The sequence below is a fragment of the Tamandua tetradactyla genome, chromosome 22 (genome assembly GCF_023851605.1).
Source record: "Tamandua tetradactyla isolate mTamTet1 chromosome 22, mTamTet1.pri, whole genome shotgun sequence".
Classification (NCBI taxonomy): Eukaryota; Metazoa; Chordata; class Mammalia; order Pilosa; family Myrmecophagidae; genus Tamandua; species Tamandua tetradactyla.
In genome coordinates, this window is record NC_135348.1 from 46,324,406 (window position 1) to 46,341,136 (window position 16,731).

General features: G+C 38.4%; 1 protein-coding gene across 4 annotated transcripts in view; it reads right to left on the reverse strand.

Moving 5' to 3' along the window:
* Window positions 1–1,007: 1,007 nt before the first annotated feature.
* Window positions 1,008–16,731, reverse strand: part of ADAD1 (adenosine deaminase domain containing 1) — a 55,100-nt gene continuing 39,376 nt past the window's right edge. For all 4 annotated transcript variants that reach the window (XM_077140144.1, XM_077140143.1, XM_077140141.1 and 1 more), the window contains 2 exons: window positions 13,185–13,314; window positions 1,008–1,197 (listed from right to left, as the gene is read on the reverse strand). In XM_077140144.1, coding sequence (XP_076996259.1) covers window positions 1,084–1,197; window positions 13,185–13,314 — 244 coding nt within the window. In that variant the 3' untranslated portion in view covers window positions 1,008–1,083. The remainder of the gene's footprint in view (window positions 1,198–13,184; window positions 13,315–16,731) is intronic.

Here is a 16,731-nt window from a genome sequence, read left to right on the forward strand (position 1 = left end):
CTTTAGTAGTCTAAGGCCTTGTGTCTGTGGGATGGTTATACAGCAGGAGGCAGATTATGGGGTGTGGCACTTGAAGCGATGATTTGTTTCAGGGCAAGTTTAGGTACAGGTTGGCATGTTACACTGATGCTTGTGAACATGGGCACCCAGCAAGGATATAGCTGTATGGTGCACCGGTCTGGGGGATTTAGTACTGGTGTGTGCTGGTCTAAGGCATGGGGCCCTTTGTGCATATGTAGAGCTGTGGCAGCAGGTCAGTGTTATGCCTTCATGGACTAGGGGCAGATGTGACCCAGTTGTGCAGGTTGGTACTTTCTCAGGGAAGTGTGGCTGAGGGCCACGTGTTTGTGCGGTTCTAGACTGTTATAAAGTGCAGTTCCCAGAGCTGAATAATGTGATTGGGGGCCCATGAGCATGCGTGGGCCCAGGAATGTTGTAAACTGATGTGCAGAGCTCAGGGGGTCGGGGTGAGGCTGTGTGACACTATGGGCAGGAGGCAGGGGTAGTCTGGGCATGGAGGTCAGGTCCACAGCCTTTATGTGCTGGGAACAGCCTGCAGAGAACAGGAAGGGGGAGGTAGTGCTAAGGAGGGGTGCAGGAGAGGTGATTCGGGCTGCACTTGGGGTGGAGGTGTGGGGCAGGTATGTGCACTGGGGGCTGGTGGGGTGGGGGTGCCTGGAGCGTGAGGAATGGGAGTGGGTGATGGGGTTCAGGTGCATGGGGTGTGGGGTGAGCCACTGGTCACAGGGCTGCTCTGGTGAGGGTAGCATGCCTAAGGAATGTGCCCTGGCTGACTTCCTAGTCCCTGGCTCCTGTACGTGCACTCCCGCAGGCTCTACGGTTCCACACCAGGCTCAGCGTTCTGGCTCTCAGTTCCTCGGCCTCTGCAACCCGGGCTGCCACATGTGATGCAGAAGGCTCTCCCAGGTCAGCAGCACTCCTGAACTGCTGCCTCAGCCACCCTCCTGTCCCTTCTCTAGGGACATCTTCCCAGAAATAAGCACCAATATTTTAAAAACATTTTTACTAGTCAAAACACACCAAAAATTACCACATTTTTAACAGGATAATGGATTGCCTAATTCACATACTAAATTGCTCTATACAGGGAGATTTCACAATCCAGGAGCCGTAGCCATGTTGCTGTAAGTAGGATTTCAATAAAGTTTTAGCTTCTTGATAGGATCCAGACATAATCTAGAGAAAGAAGAAAAACTGAATTACAGAAAATAGGCAGAATTCAACTTTAAAGAAGTAGCCCTAATCTTGCTTTTCAGTTTGATTCTTTTAAAAATTGATGAAAACCTTTTGGATTCCATTTTTTTCCTGAAAATTATTTTTTATTTTTATTTTTTTATTAATTAAAAAATTAACTAACAGAGCATTTAGAAATCATTCCATTCTACATATACAATCAGTAATTTCCAATATCATCATATAGATGCATACTCATCATTTCTTAGTACATTTGCATCGATTTACAAAACGAAATAAAAAGACAACAGAAAAAGAAATAAAACGTTAATAGAAAGAAATAAAAATAAAAAAACAACAGCAAAAAAACTATACCTCAGATGCAGCTTCATTCAGTGTTTTAACATAATTACATTACAATTAGGTAGTATTGTGCTGTCCATTTCTGAGTTTTTGTATCCAGTCTTGTTGCACAGTCTGTATCCCTTCAGCTCCAATTACCCATTATCTTACCCTATTTCTATCTCCTGATGGTCTCTGTTACCAATGACATATTCCAAGTTTATTCTCGAATGTCCGTTCACATCAGTGGGACCACACAGTATTTTTCCTTTAGTTTTTGGCTAGTCTCACTCAGCATAATGTTCTCTAGGTCCATCCATGTTATTACATGCTTCATAAGTTTATTCTGTCTTAAAGCTGCATAATATTCCATCGTATGTATATACCACAGTTTGTTTGCCACTCGTCTGTTGATGGACATTTTGGCTGTTTCCATCTGTTTGCAATTGTAAATAATGCTGCTATAAATATTGGTGTGCAAATGTCCGTTTGTGTCTTTGCCCTTAAGTCCTCGAGTAGATACCTAGCAATGGTACTGCTGGGTCATATGGCAATTCTATATTCAGCTTTTTGAGGAACCGCCCAACTGCCTTCCACAGTGGTTGCACCATTTGACATTCCCACCAACAGTGGATAAGTGTGCCTCTTTCTCCGCATCCTCTCCAGTACTTGTCATTTTCTGTTTTGTTGATAATGGCCATTCTGGTGGGTGTGAGATGATCTCATTGTGGTTTTGATTTGCATTTCTCTAATGGCCAGGGACATTGAGCATCTCTTCATGTGCCTTTTGGCCATTTGTATTTCCTCTTCTGAGAGGTGTCTGTTCAAGTCTTTTTCCCATTTTGTAATTGGATTGGCTATCTTTTTGTTGTTGAGTTGAACAATCTCTTAAAAAATTCTGGATACTAGAACTTTATCTGATATGTCGTTTCCAAATATTGTCTCCCATTGTGTAGGCTGTCTTTCTACTTTCTTGATGAAGTTCTTTGATGCACAAAAGTGTTTAATTTTGAGGAGCTCCCATTTATTTATTTATTTCTTCAGTGCTCTTGCTTTAGGTTTAAGGTCCATAAAACCGCCTCCAATTGTAAGATTCATAAGATATCTCCCTACATTTTCCTCTAACTGTTTTATGGTCTTAGACCTAATGTTTAGATCTTTGATTCATTTTGAGTTAACTTTTGTATAGGGTGTGAGATACGGGTCTTCTTTCATTCTTTTGCATATGGATATCCAGTTCTCTAGGCACCATTTATTGAAGAGACTGTCCTGTCCCAGGTGAGTTGGCTTGACTGCCTTATCAAAGATCAAATGTCCATAGATGAGAGGGTCTATATCTGAGCACTCTATTTTATTCCATTGGTCGATACATCTATCTTTATGCAAGTACCATGCTGTTTTGGCCACTGTGGCTTCATAATATGCCTTAAAGTCAGGCAGCGTGAAACCTCCAGCTTCATTTTTTTTCCTCAAGATACTTTTAGCAATTCAGGGCACCCTGCCCTTCCAGATAAATTTGCTTATTGGTTTTTCTATTTCTTAAAAATACATTGTTGGGATTTTGATTGGTATTGCGTTGAATCTGTAAATCAATTTAGGTAGAACTGACATCTTAACTATATTTAGTCTTCCAATCCATGAACATGGTATGCCCTTCCATGTATTTAGGTCTTCTGTGATTTCTTTTAACAGTTTTTTGTAGTTTTCTTTATATAGGTTTTTTGTCTCTTTAGTTAAATTTATTCCTAGGTATTTTATTCTTTTAGTTGCAATTGTAAATGGAATTCGCTTCTTGATTTCCCCCTCAGCATGTTCGTTGCTAGTGTATAGAAACACTACAGATTTTTGAATGTTGATCTTGTAACCTGCTACTCTGCTGTACTCATTTATTACCTCTAGCAGTTTTGCTGTGGATTTTTCAGGGTTTTCCACGTATAGTATCACATCATCTGCAAACAGTGATAGTTTTACTTCTTCCTTTCCAATTTTGATGCCTTGTATTTCTTTTTCTTGTCTAATTGCTTTGGCTAGAACTTCTAACACAATGTTGAATAAAAGTGGTGATAGTGGACATCCTTGTCTTGTTCCTGATCTTAGGGGGAAAGTTTTCAATTTTTCCCCATTGAGGATGATATTAGCTGTGGGTTTTTCATATATTTCCTTCAGTATTTTAAGGAAGTTCCCTTGTATTCCTATCCTTTGAAGTGTTTTCAACAGGAAAGGATGTTCAATCTTGTCAAATGCCTTCTCTACATCAATTGAGATGATCATGTGATTTTTCTGCTTTGATTTGTTGATATGGTGTATTACATTAATTGATTTTCTTATGTTGAACCATCCTTGCATACCTGGGATGAATCTTACTTGGTCTTGATGTATAATTCTTTTAATGTGTTGCTGGATTCGATTTGCTAGAATTTTGTTGAGGATGTTTGCATCTATATTCATTAGAGAGATTGGTCTGTAGTTTTCCTTTTTTTGGAATATCTTTGCCTGGTTTTGGTATGAGGGTGATTATGGCTTCATAGAATGAATTAGGTAGCTTTCCCTCCACTTCAATTTTTTTGAAGAGTTTGAGCAGGGTTGGTACTAATTCCTTCCGGAATATTTGGTAGAATTCACATGTGAAGCCATCTGGTCCTGGACTTCTTTTTGGGAAGCTTTTGAATGACTGATTCAATTTCTTTACTTGTGATTGGTTTGTTGAGGTCATCTATTTCTTCTTGAGTCAAAGTTGGTTGTTCATGCCTTTCTAGGAACTTGTCCATTTCATCTACATTGTTGTATTTATTAGCATAGAGTTGTTCATAGTATCCTGCTATTATCTCCTTTATTTCTGTGAGGTCAGTGGTTATGTCTCCTCTTCCATTTCTGATCTTATCTATTTGTGTCCTCTCTCTTCTTCCTTTTGTCAATCTTGCTAAGGGCCCACCAATCTTGTTGATTTTCTCATAGAACCAACTTCTGGTCTTGTTGATTTTTTCTATTGTTTTCATGTTCTCAATTTCATTTACTTCTGCTCTAATCTTTGTTATTTCTTTCCTTTTGCTTGCTTTGGGGTTAGTTTGCTGATCTTTCTCCAGTTCTTCCAAGTGGACAGTTAATTCCCGAATTTTTGCCCTTTGTTCTTTTTTGATATAGGCATTTAGGGCAATAAATTTTCCTCTTAGCATTGCCTTTGCTGCATCCCATAGGTTTTGATATGTTGTGTTTTCATTTTCATTCTCCTCGAGATATTTACTAATTTCTCTTGTAATTTCTTCCTTGACCCACTGGTTGTTTAAAAGTGTGTTGTTGAGCCTCCATGTATTTGTGAATTTTCTGGCACTCCACCTATTATTGATTTCCAACTTCATTCCTTTATGATCTGAGAAAGTGTTGTGTATGATTTCAATCTTTTTAAATTTGTTGAGACTTGCTTTGTGACCCAGCATATGGTCTATCTTTGAGAATGATCCATGAGCACTTGAGAAAAAGGTGTATCCTGCTGTTGTGGGGTGTAATGTCCTATAAATGTCTGTTAAGTCTAGCTCATTTATTGTAATATTCAAATTCTCTGTTTCTTTATTGATCCTCTGTCTAGATGTTCTGTCCATTGATGAGAGTGGTGAATTGAAGTCTCCATCTATTATGGTAGATGTGTCTATTTCCCTTTTCAGTATTTGTAGTGTATTCCTCACGTATTTTGGGGCATTCTGATTCGGTGCATAAATATTTATGATTATTATGTCTTGTTGATTTGTTCCTTTTATTAGTAGATAGTATTCTTCTTTGTCTCTTTTAACTGTTTTACACTTGAAGTCTAATTTGTTGGATATCAGTATAGCTACTCCTGCTCTTTTCTGGTTGTTATTTGCATGAAATATCTTTTCCCAACCTTTCACTTTCAACCTACGTTTATCTTTGGGTCTAAGATGTGTTTCCTATAGACAACATATAGAAGGATCCTGTTTTTTAATCCATTCTGCCAGTCTATGTCTTTTGATTGGGTATTCAGTTCATTAACATTTAGTGTTATTACTGTTTGGGTAATACTTTCCTCTACGATTTTGCCTTTTGTATTATATATATCATATCTAATTTTCCTTCTTTCTACACTCTTCTCCACACCTCTCTCTTCTGTCTTTTTGTATCTGACTCTAGTGCTCCCTTTAGCATTTCTTGCAGAGCTGGTCTCTTGGTCACAAATTCTCTCAGTGACTTTTGTCTGAAAATGTTTTAATTTCTCCCTCTTTTTTGAAGGACAATTTTGCTGGATATAGAATTCTTGGTTGGCAGTTTTTCTCTTTTAGTAATTTAAATATATCATCCCACTGTCTTCTTGCCTCCATGGTTTCTGCTGAGAAATCTACACATAGTCTTATTGGGTTTCCCTTGTATGTGATGGATTGTTTTTCTCTTGCTGCTTTCAAGATCCTCTCTTTCTCTTTGACCTCTGACATTCTAACTAGTAAGTGTCTTGGAGAACGCCTATTTCGATCTATTCTCTTTCGGGTGGGCTGCACTTCTTGGATCTGTAATTTTAGGTCTTTCATAAGAGTTGGGAAATTTTCACTGATAATTTCTTCCATTAGTTTTTCTCCTCCTTTTCCCTTCTCTTCTCCTTCTGGGACACCCACAACACATATATTTGTGTGCTTCATATTATCATTTAATTCCCTGAGCCCCTGCTCAAATTTTTCCATTCTTTTCCCTACAGTTTCTGTTTCTTTTTGGATTTCAGATGTTCCATCCTCCAGTTCACTAATTCTAACCTCTGTCTCCTGAAATCTACCATTGTAGGTTTCCATTGTTTTTTTTTCATCTCTCTACGGTATCTTCCATTCCCATAAGTTCTGTGATTTGTTTTTTCAGACTCTCCATTTCTTCTTTTTGTTCATCCCTTGCCTTCTTCATGTCCTCCCTCAATTTATTGATTTGGTTTTTGAAGAGGTTTTCCATTTCTGTTAGTATATTCAGAATTAGTTGTCTCAGCTCCTGTATCTCATTTGAACTATTGGTTTGTTCCTTTGACTGGGCCATATCTTCAATTTTCCTGGTGTGATCTGTTATTTTTTGCTGGCGTCTGGACATTTAGTCAGATTTCCCTGAGTGTGAGACCCAACAGGTTGAAAGACTTTCCTGTGAAGTCTCTGGGCTCTGTTTTTCTTATCCTGCTCAGTATGTGGTGCTTCTCTGTCTGTGGGTCCCACCAGCAAAAGATGTTGTGGCTCCTTTAACTTTGGAAGGCTCTCCCTGCTGGGGGCATGGTGGAGACAGAGGAAAGATTGTAGGCTGGTTTTAATGGCTTCAAATTGCAAAGTCCTGGAATCTGAATTTCTTGCGAGAGGGATTCCACCCGAGTTGCGTTTCACTCCTCCCGTGGGGAAGGTTCAGGTGGTAGAGAGCCTTGAAAGCAGCCTGTTTCTGCGTTTGGGGCAGTTACAACCTGTGTAATCCTGGCACTGAGTCCAGAGGCGACCAAGCCTCTGTAGAAACAGCTGCTGAAGGCTCTGTTTTGCCCCCTTTCCTCTTTTTTAGTTAGCCCAATAGGCGACTTCTGCCTTGATCAGTTTTGCCTGAGCTGGGGGCCTATTTTTAGTAGTCAGAATTTGTTTATTAATGCCACTATTGATGTTTGGTTGGACTCAGTCCCTGCTACTGTTAAAGACTCTTTCCTTTCCCTCCAGGAAGCTGCCTGTGGGGGAGGGGCGCCAGTCACTGGCCGCCGCCCGTGAGGGAGGGGTGCCGGCCGCCGCGGCTTGGGGAACTCGCCTCTCCGAGACTCTCAGTCGGTCCGGGAAGCCGCCCACGAGGGAGGCCGCTCCGGCCACCAGCCGCTGCAGCCCAGGGAAGTGCGTGCCGCTCAGGGAACTCACCACTGCAGAGTCTCGCAGCTGGACCAGCCGGTCCAGACTGGGGTACGCTGTGTGTCTGGTCTCTGTCATGGCTCTGGGAGCTGTTTTGTACTGTTTCTGGTTATTTAGTAGTTGTTCTGGAGGAGGAACTAAGACGCGCGCACCTTACTAAGCCGCCATCTTGGACCCAAGTCATGAAAATTATTTTTAAAGCTTAAAATTTTCTTCCCTGTACTTGTAGAGGCAATTTTTATTATTTTTTTATTTTCAGATTTTAAATGACAACAGCAATCATACAGCAGGAAATTTGAAAAAGTGAAAATTTAAAGAAGGAGATAAAAAATCACCTATAATCCCTAAACTATAGATAACCACCATTAATATTTTGGTATATTTCCTTGTATTCTTTTATCAACAAACATAGATGAACTTTAAAAAGCAATTATATGACAGTGTTCATTTTTGTGATTTTCAGTAAATTTATACAGGCATGCAAAACATCAGCATAGTCCAGTTTTAATACTCTTCCATCAACCCCACTGTGTCCACTTGCACTCAATCTTTCTTCCCAGCCTCAGCCACAGGTAACCACTAATCTACCTTATGTCTCTAGTAGTTGAATTTTTCCAGAAATTTCATATAAATGATTAACATGTCACACTCTTTGATACATGATTTCTTTCAGTTAGTATAATATTTTCAAATTTGCTCATGTTTCATATATTAGAAAGTTTACTTCTGATTAGTGTTTTATCCTATGGCTAAACCACATTTTGTTTCTGCAGTCACCATGTGCAGTCACTCATATGCAGTCGACATGTGAGTTTGTTTTCAATTTTTGGGTATTATGTATGATGCTGCCATAAATATTCTTGTATGAGTTTGTGTGTGGATGTAAATTTTTGGGCAAGGAAGGAGAGAAAGAAAGAGGGAAGAGGGAAGAAGGGGTGGGAGGGAGGGAAGGAGGGAGGGAGAGAGGGAGGAATAAAGGACTCAACCAATAGTAAGCAGTTAAAAATTAACATTTTTATTAAGTGACTATAATTCACAAGTGCTGTGGGAAAATATTTACCTCCGCATCATTCTCATTCTTCTTTTTCTTACTACACTGACTAGGATCTCCAGATTGATAGTGAATAGAAGTGGTGAGAGCACACATTCTTGCCTTTTGTCCAATACTAGACACCATTAAGTGTGATATCATTAATAGGTTCTTCATCAATGTCCTTTACCAAGATAAGGAAGCACATTTTCATATGTGAATGAACATTGGATTTTGTCAAATGCTTTCTGTACCATTTCTGAGATGATTATGTGGTTTTTTTTAAAAAAAATTGTTCTATTTATATAGTATATTACATTAAATGATTTTCTGATGTTAAATCAACCTTGCATTTCTGTGATAAAAATGTTCGGTCATGAGTCTCCCTGGCAATGTGGGAGATGACTCCCAGGGATGAATCTGGCCCTCCCACCATGGGATCAACAATTTCATCCTGACCAAAATGGGGAAAAGAAGTGTGACTAATAAAGTATCAGTGGCAGAGAGAGTTCAAATAGAGTCGAGAGGCTACTCTGGACGTTGCTCTTACATAAGCTTCAGTTAGACATTGCTCCTTATCATACATAACCTGCCAAACCCTAACCAGGACCATTCCAGCCAATTCTAAAGCACACCTAGGGCAATATATAAGATTCCACAAGGGTTCCATGCACTAGAGCAACTTTCCAGAAACCTACAATCTCCAGATGGGTCCATGGACCAGATTAGTCCTGAAACCTAGAGGGCCCAGCCTCTCCAGAACATAAGATAGTTCCATTTCCCTACCTCATATTACTGACAGACTCTTCTAACATGAAAAAGAGAATGGCCACAGCCCAAACACCACTAAAGAGAGGAATGGAAAGATCAAAGGTGATGGTGGAGTTATACAGTGAAGTTGGGATTAACAGCTGAAACATGAATTTGGAATCATTAACTTGGTATTTTTAGTCTCCAGTGTCTTAGAGCAACTAGAAATAAAAAGCTAAAATTGTGGAATTGTAACTCATGTCAAACTCTGAAATATTTTCTACAACTTACTGCTGTGCTGTGCTTTGAAATTTATTGCTTTTTTTGTATATATTATCCACAAAAATAAAAAAGAAAAAAGGCAATTGTGATGATTAAAAAAAATTTAAGCCTTATAGCCTCCTATATTCTGGGGCAGCTAGAAGGGAAAATGAGAGAGGATCATATGGTAGCTCATGACAAACTCTGGGATCTGTCCTGAAATTACTTGTTGAAGAGTTCTTTGAAAACGATTGCTTTTTCATTTCTTTGCTTTGTATTTATGTTATACTATACAACAAAAAAGTTAAAGAAAAAAAAGTTCGGTCATGGAATATGATTCCTTTTTATGTATTACTTGATTTAGTTTGTCAATACTTTGTTAAGGATTTGTACATCTGTGTTCATGAAACTTAATGGTTTGCAGTTTTCACTTCTTGTGATGCTTTTGCCTAATTTTTATATCATGGTAACAATGATCTCATAAAATGAGTTTGGATATGTTCTCTCTTCCTCTCCTTTCTGAGTTTTTCTGGGATTTGTCTTACTTTTTCCTTTTATGCTTGACAGAAATCACCAGTGAAGAGATCTGCTCCTGGGCTTTCTGTGGTGTTTTGAAGCCGTTACCTACCCCAGAAAAGGCCACACTGTAGGTAGCACCTTTTGGTTAAGTTATTTCAATTGAGATGTGACCCATCCGGTTCACAGTGGGTCTCAGCCTCTCAGAGAGGACTCCAGTAGAAGGGTGAAGCACACAGATAAGGCCCAGAGGGAGTTCAGAGAGAAACATGCAGAGGGAGTTCAGAGAGAAATGCCCTGGAGACGCTAGGAGAGGACTCAGGAAAGCTTAGAGAGGAGACCACTGACATCAGAAGCTGAAAATGACGAAAGCCAGGCGCAAAGGACCAGGAGACACCAGCCATGTGCCTTGCTATCTGACAGGGGAACCCTGGATGCCAGCAGTCTTTCCTCAGAGAAGACATCTTCCTTTTAATTCGTTAATTTGGACATTTTTATGGCCTTTGAATTGTAAATTTGTAAAACTGATAAATCCCTATAGTTAGAAGCTAGTCCATCTCTGGTATATTGCATTTCAGCAGCTTTAGCAAACCAAAACACTTTCCATTATAAGAAGAACATTAATGACTAATATCCCATTTTATCAACATACCACATTTTATTTATCTACTCATTAACTAACGAAAATTAATATTTTTTTCACTTTTTGACTGCTTGACTTTTTGTCATTCATGTCAGTTTTTATGTGGACATGTTTTCAATTTTCTTGTGTATATACCTAAGAGCAGAATTGCTGGTTTATATGATAACTCTGTTTAACTTCTCAAGGAATGATCAAACTTTTTCCAAGAGGCTGTAATAATTTACCTTTCCATGACCACTGCATGAAGGTTCCAATTTCTCTACACCTTGTCAATATTTATTGTTTGCTTTTTTTTTTTTCCTGTATGCTGTATGGTGGGGGTCACATATCATTCTTTTTCCATGACTTATCCCATTATTGTAGCACCATTTGGGCTGAATTTCTTTTTTTTTCTTTTTCTTGGTGATGGGTTAATGCATGGGCTGGGACTCAAACCCGGGTCTCCTACATGGCAGGATAGAATTCTACCATTGAGCTATCCTTGCACCTCCTGTCTTTTTTTATTATACCCATATTCTAGTAGGTGGGAAGTGGTATATCATTGTGCTTATGATTCTCATTTCCCTAATGATTATACTGATGCTGAGCATCTTCTTGTGGTTTTTGGTCATTTGTATACCATTTTGGAGAAATGTTTCTTCAAATCCTTTGCCCATTTTTAACTGGATTATCTGCTTTTTTATTGTTGACTTGTAAACGTTCTTAAATATTCTGGATGCAAGCTTCTCACCAGATATGTGATTTGCAAATATTTTTTCCTAGTTTGTAACTCTTCATTTCTTAAGGATGAGTTTGGAAAAGTAAAAGTTCTTCATTCTGATGAAGTTCAAATTGTCATTTTTTTCCACTTAATGGAAGGTCTTTGTGTCACATCTAAGAAATCTTCATATATCCCATAATTTTTTTGTTGAAAACTTTATCTTCTATATAATATACTTTAGAATCCTGGATTCTGTTCTATTTTTTCTAAGGTATTTATTTTAAGGTTAGTTTACCACAACTTAAATTGTGAAATCTCTCTTTCACGTGGTATGTAGATATTGATGTCTCTTAGTTTTTTTAAATCTTATTTTTATACTTTAGCCTGGCTTCCTAGTGGTTACCCCTGAGTCTGCATCACTTAGTGATAAACCAATGATTTCAGCAAAGGTCATGCTCAAATACTTCAAGCCATAAAAACCTTCCCCTCTAGTTGGGAGTGTATTTAAACACTGCCATTTCTCAAATACTCCTTGGGTATCCAATGCACCTGGGCATAGTTTTAGTCAGTCAATATATGTTCAAATTTTTCTCAGTCCTTCCATAGCTCTCTCATTTCCAAAAACTCCCTGTCAGGTTTCTGGTTAGTCCACTGTTCCTGCTAACCAAGATACAACCTTGGGCCAAAGTTGTAAGTGCTCCCCGCATGTCCCCTACCAAGTTCAGCATTTTTTGATGACAAAGCCACAGATTTTCAGTCCCTGCCTTAAATCAAGTCCACTCTCTAGCAGCAAAACTACCAGGAAGGGAGAGAGAAAGGTAACCATCCTGGACAAGGCCACTCCATTGTTCTTATGCAAAGCTCCAGCAATTTTCCAAGAAGACAAATGTTTCAATGTGTTTCCTGCCTTTGGTCAATTTCAAGAGTTATGAAATCCTTCTGATATTATGTCTAATTTTATAGAGAGGATCTGCAAACTCTTTTTGCTGCCCAAACCAGAAAACCTCTATATAAGCTTTTATATTTAAAAATGTGTGTGCACAAACACATGCACCTATGGTTAATACAAATGCTTTATAGGTTGGAATTATACACTTTGAGCAGCAGGATGTTGGTGAAATAAAGAGACTTTCATACTACATCATTAATGAAATAAGGTTTATACGAAATTTATATTTATTATTTAATAACTTGATAACATGGAATCGGATTCATGTCATGTTGAAATTAAAAACACTATCCAATATAAAGATTAGAAACAGTATCCAATATGATCTTGATATTTTATAAATATGTATATATGCACACATATACATGAGAAGAGACTGAAATAACATGTTTACACTAAAAGATTAAGAGGATATCTTCAAATGGTAGGTAGGATTACAAGTAATATTCTTCCTCTATATTTAAAATTTTTTTCTTAACCATACATTGTTTAAAATACAAAAAAGGAATAAATGTTTCTAAAGATATTTACGTCACCTACTTAAATTCAGGCCCAAAGAAGATGCTATTATTTAAGGTATTTTAAAACTTCAAGACAGGAAAATTAACAATCTTAAATAACGTATTATTATTAAAATATTTACATTCTATTTATAATAAGCACAGACTGATTTCATCTAAAGAAGAAATTTTATTAATATATTTCATTTCTCTGGGTATGACATAGCAGGATTTGAGCAGTACTGACAAAATTAATATCCTACTGAGGTGATTAAGTGGCAATATTTGTGGTATATTCAGCTAAAAAGTAATTTTACCTTTACATGGTAATGGACTGTATTCAAGAACTATTCAACAAACTTGCTATGTATCGTCATCATGAAATTACCAAATTACAGCTATTAACTTGGTTTTATTTATATGATCAACTTTATTCCTTTAAGGACTTACCTTAGCTGTATGATATGAACTAGCTTCAAGTAAATCTTTTTTAGCTTCTTTGGCAAGCAGGTTAAATCGACTTAACATTGCTGCCTTACAAAGCCGACTTGCCATTGACACACCACTTTTAAATGGGGAACTAAAATGGAAAAAAATAAAACATTCACTAACCTTTATTAAAGATTTATACTGGAAAATGCAGGGATAAAATCAACATATATTCTACAATATTTAAGGTTGCCAAATTGTGTTGCAAGGCATTACATTATTGAAACATAATTTTTTACATAAAATTTATTCCTAATATTTAGTTATTGAAGACAGTTTCTTTCATAAAATTCCAGTTTAAAGCATTATAGTATTTGTGGTAGTTAGATTCAGTTGTCAACTTGGCCTGGTGAATGCATCTAGTTCGGTTGCTGTGGACATGAGCCAACAGTATGTGAAGGTCATCTGTTGCTCATTACATCTGCAGTCAGCTAGGAGGCGTGCCTGCTGCAATGAATGACGTTTGACTTAATTGGCTGGTGCTTAAATGAGAGACCGCAACATAGCACAGCCCAAGCAGCTCAGCATACCTCATCTCAGCACTCGCAGCTCAGCCCAGGCCTTTGGAGATGCAGAAAGAAATCACCCCGGGGAAAGTTGTTGGAACCCAGAGGCCTGGAGAGAAGGCCAGCAGAGATCATCCTGTGCCTTCCCGCGTAAGAAAGAACCTCAGTTGAAAGTTAGGTGCCTTTCCTCTGAAGAATTAATGAAATAAATCCCCTTTTATTAAGAGCCAATCTATCTCTAGTGTGCTGCATTTTGGTTGCTAGCAAACTAGAACAGTACTGAATTAGAAATTAAGGCAGAAGACCGATGTTTGAAACATCACTATTTTTTGAAGCAAAATTAATTTAGCAGTGATACAAAAACAGAACAGTGACTTCTAGGAAATCACTGGAAGGGGAGAAAAATATTTTCTGGCATGTTGGAAATGTCTTCATTTTCACTGAAGTGATAACTGCAGATATATACACATATATCAAAACCCACAGATTTGAATAGCACATTTTACAATACGTAAATTTTTATCTCAATAAAAGGTAATATATGCATATGCAGCCCGACTCCCCAAATATTTGTGTGTACACATATATGAATATTTCTGAATCTTTGTTTCTAATAAAAGTGGCGTCACAGATCATGAATTTTTTGCTACTGTAATTTTTTTCTTCATATCTTAACTGTTGTTTCCTATGGTGACACATGGCAAAAATTGCCATTATCCATCATTCTTCCCTGTATCACTGCGCTTTGCAATGAATCCTTCCATCAAAAGGTTTGGCTGATTTCCTCACTCCCTGAATATGGGTTAACCTTGTAATTTGTTTTGGTGAAGAAAATACAGAAATGATAATGTGCCAGTTATGAGTCCAGGCCTTAAGAGGTCTTGTATTCTGAATTCTCAAGGGACCCTTGCCTCTCCATCTGAGGACGCTGGGACTAGCCTACAAGAGGGTGAGAAAACACATGGGCCAGTGCTTAGCTGACCCGGAGCTGATGATGATCACCGATGATCCTAGGTGTAGGGATCCAATGAAATACAGAAGAACTGCTCAGCTGACCCAAGGACTTATGAACAACAATACACGGCTGTTGTTTTGCAGTACTTAACATATACTTCTGTGTATGAAATATCTTCATCTTTATGGATGAATCTTCCACCTTGATACCTGAAGGAATTATCTTTTGTTTTGGTTGTCTTTCAGACAGTTCTCTAGGCTTTCCAGGTATAAATTTACATCATCTGCAAAGAGTGGTAGTTTTACCCCCTTTTCAATACTTTATCTCCCTCATTTCTTTCTCTTGTCCAAATGTATTTATCAGCTCCTCCAGTTCAATGCTAAATATCAATGACAGTAAAGAATCACGTCTTATTATGGATATTAGTGGGAATGTCTCTGAGATTTCATCATTACTATATTTTAGACCAAGATATATTTTATCGTGCAACAAATACCTACATATTCCTTTTTTACTAATAGAATACCTTTATTTAGAATTATGAAATTTTATTAAATGTCATTTTAGAATTAATGGAGGTGCATATATGGTATTTCTCCCTAGAAAAATTATGAAAACTTACATTAGTAAGAGTTTCAAACCTGATATTATTTATTTTATGTTACTATTCTTTCTGTGGGAGTTAGGTTCAGGTGTTAACTTGGCCAGGTGATGGTGCCTAGTCTTTTGCTGTTGACGTGAATCTTTAGCATGTGAAAATCATCTATGGTTGATTACATTTGCGGTGGGTTAAGGGGCGTGGCAACATATTTCATAATAAGTGATGTTTAATTTAATTCACTGGAGGCTTAAAAGGGACAACTCAATGAAGCACAGCCCAAGCAACTCAGCATACTTCATCTCAGCACTTGCAGCTCAGCCCAGAAGTTTGGAGATGCAAAAAGGAATCACCCTGGGGAAAGTGGCTGGAACCCAGAGACCGAGAGATAAGGCCATGAGACATCACTGTTTCTTCCCGCGTAACAGAGAACCTCAGATAAGAGTTAGCTGCCTTTCTTCTGAAGAACTATAAGGTTTTAACTAAATAGATCCCCTTTTATTAAAAACCAATCCATCTCTGGTATGCTGCATTTTGGCAGTTTTGGCAGACTAAAACAGTTTGGAACTGGAGAAGTGGGATGATGCTGCAGTTTGTAAATACCATACATACTGGAACATTTTTTTTCCTTTTTTTTTTTTTTTTAATGGAGAACGGGAGGATTTTTGGAGGAACTGTGAGGAGCTTGATGGAGAAGACCTGGGTGCTGTGAAGAGGTTATTGGTGTAAACAGAACCACTGCCAGTCTGGACATATGGGGAATTTGCAGAGTGAGAACCTTGGAAGCTAAGGTTTGAAACCCAGAAACCTTGGGCCAGGAAAGCAGATTCACCCATTCTGTGGAGAGAGCGAGTTTGCCCCAGGAGCAGAGAGTGGGCCTTCCACTTTGTTGCTGAGAAGAGTTGTGCCACCCCAGGCACTGGAGGGAGTAGAGTTCACAAACCAGGGATTGGGAAGAGCTTGGCTGCCACCCCATTGTTCTGGAAGGGTTGAGCATTTGTGCCAGGGATGGGAGAGATTCCAGGTGCTTTCCTGAAGTTTGGAGAGGATGGAGTCGAGAAAGAGGTGGCCTCCGAAATTGTGCCGGTTTGAAAGGATTTATGACTCTAGAAAAGACATGTTTTAATGCTAATCCCATTTTGTAAAGACAGCTGTTTCTTCTAATCCCTATTCAGTACTATATGTTGGAAACTCAGATTATCTCCGTGGAGATTTGCGTCAGTCAAGTGTGAGTATTAAGCTTCCAGGTGGGTCCTGATTACTTTACTGGGATCCTATAAAAGAGGAGACTATTTTGGAGAGGATGCCTTTTTGAAACAACATAGTCACGAGAAGCAGAGTCCACTAGCCAGTGACATTTGGAGATGAAGAAGGAAAATGCCTCCTGGGGAGCTTCATGAAACAGGAAGCTGGGAGAGAAAGCTAGCAGGCAACACTGTGTTCACCATG